Below are 5,074 nucleotides of genomic sequence, written 5' to 3' on the forward strand. Positions count from 1 at the left end.
CGACCTAGTGAGACTCCAACTCAAAAAAAAAAAAAAGAAGGGACCAGGCCAGGCACAGTGGCTCAAGCCTGTAATCCCAGCAGTTTGGGAGGCTGAGGCGAGTGAATTGTCTGAGCCCATGGGTTCGGGGCCAGCCTGGCAATATGGTGAGACCCCCCCATCTCTACAATAAATCAAAAATTAACCGGACATGGTAGCATGCGCCTGTAGTTCCAGCACTTGGAAGGCTGAGGTAGAAGGATCACCAAAGCCCAGCAGGTCAACGCTGGGGTAGCCGTGAGTGCACCACTGTACTCCAGCCTGGGTGACGGAGTAAGACTCCAATTCAAAAAACAAAACAAAAAAAAGGGACCAGACTATAGTCTCCTTATCAGGTGCCCTGAGTTCTTATCCTGCTCTTGCTAGTAACACCCGAATTTTATTAAGTTACCTAATTATTCAGACTCACTTTCTTCATCTGTTTTCCCCATAAGAACACCACTTTCCTTTTCACTCCCCCTCAAATAAAGGCAGCTCATTTTCCTCCCCATATGCCATTTCCTGCCCTCTCCCACACACCTCCCCCCAGGAATAGGAAACCTTGGTTGTCATCCTTTATTACTTCCTAAGTGGCTCTTCTTTTGAAGCCCACAGCATCTGGTTTTAGTACACCCTCCCCATCTTTAAAACTGTCATCTACAAACATTCAAACAGAGTGCCCATGTGGACACCCACTCAATGCCAGCTCCTTGACCACTCTATTCCAAACAGATGAGGCAAAATTAAAGAAGGTTAATGTCCTCGAGGATTTAACATTGTACCGAGAAGTAATACTTGCTGAATAACTTTTGGCTCCTTGTGGTATTCCTTTTTTTTTTTTTTTTTTTTTTGAGTTGGAGTCTCACTCTGTCGCCCAGACTGGAGTGCAGTGGCCGCTCCCGGCCACCGCAGCTTCAACCTGCTGGGTTCTGGCAATCCGCGGGCTCAGGCAATCCACTCACCTCAGCCTCCCAAGGCGCGGGATTACCGGCTGAACCACCGAGCCCGGCTTCTTCTTTACTTCTTAACCTAGACTACTGGTACAGCTGAAAAAATCCATCAACTGCTCCTATATGTAATCAGTTCGAATTTCATCTCTTTTACTTGCTTCTGGTCATTATCTACTTTTCGGTCTGTGTCTGTTTCAGACCTTTACTGTTCTCTCCTTAGTCTGTCTTTCTCATTTTACTACTCTCATGCTCTCATAACATATCAGGTCACATTGCATTTGCTAGAAAAAAACAGAAGTCATCAGACAAAAACATTCTTAACAACTTGACTTTGTTTTTGAACAGCTATGTATCTGCACCCATATTTCTCTTATGATTTGAAATACTCTGCCAGGCTCGGTGACTCAGCCTGTAATCCCGCACTTTGGGGAGGCTGAGGTGAGTGGATTGCCTGAGCCCGCGGGTCTGTGACCCTCCTGGGCAGCGAGACCTTATCTCTACAACAAATCAAAAAATCAGCCGGGCGTGGTAGCGCACTCCTGTAATTCCAGCTACTTGGAAGGCTGAGGCGGGAGGATCGCTGGAGGATGCCGGAGCCCAGCAGGTCGAGCCTGAGGTGGCCAGGAGCGGCCATTGCACTCCAGTCTGGGCGACAGAGTGAGACTCCAAATAAAAAAAAAAAAGAAATACTCTGTTTCCTTCCTCTGTCTCAAAGCTCATCCATTTACCTGTTATGTTTTTGGTGTAGGGTTTTATGTTTGTTCATTTGTTTCTGTTTCTTTGCGTGTTTTAGACCTTACTGTGTCTGTGTTTAAAATTTCTTTTTTTTTTCAAGTAGGGGTCTCACTCTGTCACCCAGGCTGGAGTGCAGTGGCATGATTACAACAATCATGATTCACAGCATCCTCTACCTCCTGGGCTCAGGCAATTCTTCCACCTCAGCATACTGAGTAGCTGGGACTACAGGTGTATGCTACCACACCCAGCTAATTTTTTGATTTTTTTTTTTAATAGAGATGAGATTTCGCTATGTTGCCCAGGCTGGTCTCCTGGGCTTAAGTAATCCACCCACCCACCTTGCCCTCCCAAAGTGCTGGGATTACAAGTGTGTGCCACCATGCCCAGCCTCAAAGTTCTTTTTAGAAAGATGTTTTTTTCTAATTGCAAATGTAGCCTATATACATTATTTTAAATTGAACAACATAGAAAAAGTTTAACATGAATAATTGAAGTCCAGAAACTCCTCTGTAATTTCAGTGTGGTGGAGATTCTTTGTTGACTAAACAATAGTCATTTTTCACTGCCCTCTACCTGCCTTTCTTGACAGAGGAACCCAAATTTGTTCAGTTATCATTTGTCTCAGGACCACAAGATACTGGGCTCCTCATTATATAGTAGTGAACTTTTGCTGTGGCAACAAACAACTATAAAGCACATTAGGCTGGAAAAACAAACTTGTATTTCTTGCTCAAGCTACATGAGGGCAAATGGTTGACTGCAGCATTGCCAGGGTCAGGTCATTTTTAAATGTCTTCTACTGTAGGACCAAGGCTGAAGAGGCAGCTATTCTCATGGCAGAAGGCAAAAGCTTAAAGCAAGAGGCTGAAGGTGTTGGAGTGAGGGAGTCAAAAGGCTAAAATTTCTGCTTGCATGTGACATGTGTCACATTCACATTCTGGCTAAGCAAAATCACATGAGTAAAGCCACAGTCGTTGGTTAAAGAAGTGTACTTGGCCTACAGAGAAAGCACAGCAAAGGCACATGGAAAAGGGGATGGGAGTATAGCCCTCATGCAGTTTACCACAGTGTTCATTCCCTTTGCAATTCAGCAATTGAGGTCTGCAAAGTGCTGCAATTCTGGCCAGATAAAATTGGAAGGGAAGTTTTCTAGGAGTTCTGAGAACAATAAGGGCAGTGTTCGTGGGGTAAACACTGCACTTGTAACATATAAAGCCTTGCCCTGATACTTTGAGGTAGGTCATACACTTCCCTGGCAGTTTGGCTCTGCTGGGTGTACCTTACTGCTTGGGCTAAATGCTACCTGTGCCCTGTTTGAACTGCCACATTCAGTTTGGCACCTTTTCTTTCCTATGTTTACTCAAAGGAAGATTCTTGTGTTGGAAGATGTGAATGTCTCAGGTCCTGCTTTCATTAACTGATCTATAGTTAAACAAGATGATTTTGCCGATATTAAAATATGGCTATCTCCTTGACCACTAATTGTTACATGTGAAAACAACATAGTGACTAAACTTTGTTTAAAAGGGTTTTGTGATTTTCCACACTGATTGTAGTTTATTTTTCACCAGCAGTTTTTTTCCCGTGCTTTCTTGTTAGGTTTCCCCTGTACTATGAGCTGAAGATAGCTTTTGTTATATGGCTGCTCTCTCCCTATACCAAAGGAGCAAGTTTAATATATAGAAAATTCCTTCATCCACTTCTATCTTCAAAGGAAAGGGTAAGATATATAAATTATTTCCACAAATCAATTTTTAGAAATGTCTATCAACAGATGCTTAATGCTGTAAAATTTGGGAAACTGTTATCTTATGGAAAGAATGTCCTAATTTTGGGCTTTCTAATGCTGTCTTTAAATAAAATTAACATATGACTTCTTTCCCACCAGGAAATTGATGATTATATTGTACAAGCAAAGGAACGAGGCTATGAGACCATGGTAAACTTTGGACGGCAAGGTTTAAACTTAGCAGCTACTGCCGCAGTCACTGCTGCAGTGAAGGTAATTTTCATTTACCTTGTTTAATCTTATGCCACATTAAGTCACCAAATAAAGTAAGGACCTTTTATTTGAGATAATTTTAAAATTGTTGCTGTATATTCTAATATTGGAAAGAACAAGTAGACAATTTTAAAGATATTTTAACATTGTTTTTTCTCATTACTCAATATTTTGAATCTCTTAATTGATCACAAAATGAGAGACAGTTAATAAATAAAACATAGCCAGGCTCGGTGGCTCAGCCTGTAATCCCGCGCCTTTGGGAGGCTGAGGTGAGTGGATTGCCTGAGCCCGTGGGTTCGAGACCCGCCTGGGCAGCGAGATCTCATCTCTACAATAAATCAAAAAATCAGCTGGGCGTGGTAGCGCATGCCTATAATTCCGGCTACTCGGAAGGCTGAGGCGGAAGGATCACCGGAGCCCAGCAGGTCGAGGCTGCGGTGGCCGGGAGCGGCCATGGCACTGCAGTCTGGGCAACAGAGTGAGACTCCAACTCTAAATAAATAAATAAATAAATAAAACATGCCTGAAAATGTCATTTTGTCATAATTTTTCCACTTTATAACCTTAAAAGAGTTTGAATACATCACCTGAAGTAAAGATGACCATTCTTTCTTACTCTGTCTTTGGTGTTTTCTCTCTCTCTCTCAATGGCAATATCTTGGTAGGATTTCTGGCTTACTTCTGCACCTCTACTTCAATCAATTTGAGGTAACTGATTATTCAAAATAAGGCATGATAAAATTCTGTTCTTAAAACTTTAGATTTTACTTAGCCAATTACTAATGTCATTTGTTGTGTTTGCAAACCAAGTTATGAAATGAATGTATTCTGTGAAAATTTGCATTATGGCTTTGGATTTCTTTGCATGTTGCAATTGGTGTGGTTTCCTTTAGATACCATAGCATAATTGATTTTGTTGCATAGTATATGGAAAGAAAATAGCTTCAGAAAGTGCTGAGTGTAACCTAAGTAACCATAGGCAACTTACTTAATTTTTGTGTTCCTTAGTCGCTTCCTGAATAAAATGGGGGTAATATATCTATCTTTGAGAAAATATATAATAGCGCAATGTTTGCTTGCATGGACCCCAATAAACACAAATATCATATGTCTCTATCAGTTCAAAATTTAATTGAAAAATTGAGTTTTTTGCTACTAAGTTAAATTAAAAGGCTAGGCGCTGTGGCTGACGCCTGTAATCACAACATTTTTGGAGGTCAAGGCAGGAGGATAGCTTGAAGCTAGGAGTTCAACAATCTGCCTCAAAGCTCATCCAAGCCGGGCTCGTGGCTCAGCCTGTAATCCCGTGCCTTTGGGAGGCTGAGGTGAGTGGATTGCCTGAGCCCGCGGGTTCGAGACCTGC

The 5,074-nt window shown here is 42.1% G+C and overlaps 1 protein-coding gene across 1 annotated transcript in view; it reads left to right on the forward strand.

Annotated features, from left to right (window-relative positions):
* The window catches only part of REEP3 (receptor accessory protein 3), an 81,596-nt gene that overhangs the window by 52,620 nt on the left and 23,902 nt on the right, over window positions 1-5,074 (forward strand). The window contains exons 4-5 of the mRNA XM_008056065.2: window positions 3,306-3,426; window positions 3,595-3,708. Of these exons, the coding sequence (XP_008054256.2) occupies window positions 3,306-3,426; window positions 3,595-3,708 (235 nt within the window). The remainder of the gene's footprint in view (window positions 1-3,305; window positions 3,427-3,594; window positions 3,709-5,074) is intronic.

The sequence above is a fragment of the Carlito syrichta genome, unplaced genomic scaffold (assembly GCF_000164805.1).
Source record: "Carlito syrichta isolate Samal-C Ts95f unplaced genomic scaffold, Tarsius_syrichta-2.0.1 Scaffold302087, whole genome shotgun sequence".
In the NCBI taxonomy this organism is placed as follows: Eukaryota; Metazoa; Chordata; class Mammalia; order Primates; family Tarsiidae; genus Carlito; species Carlito syrichta.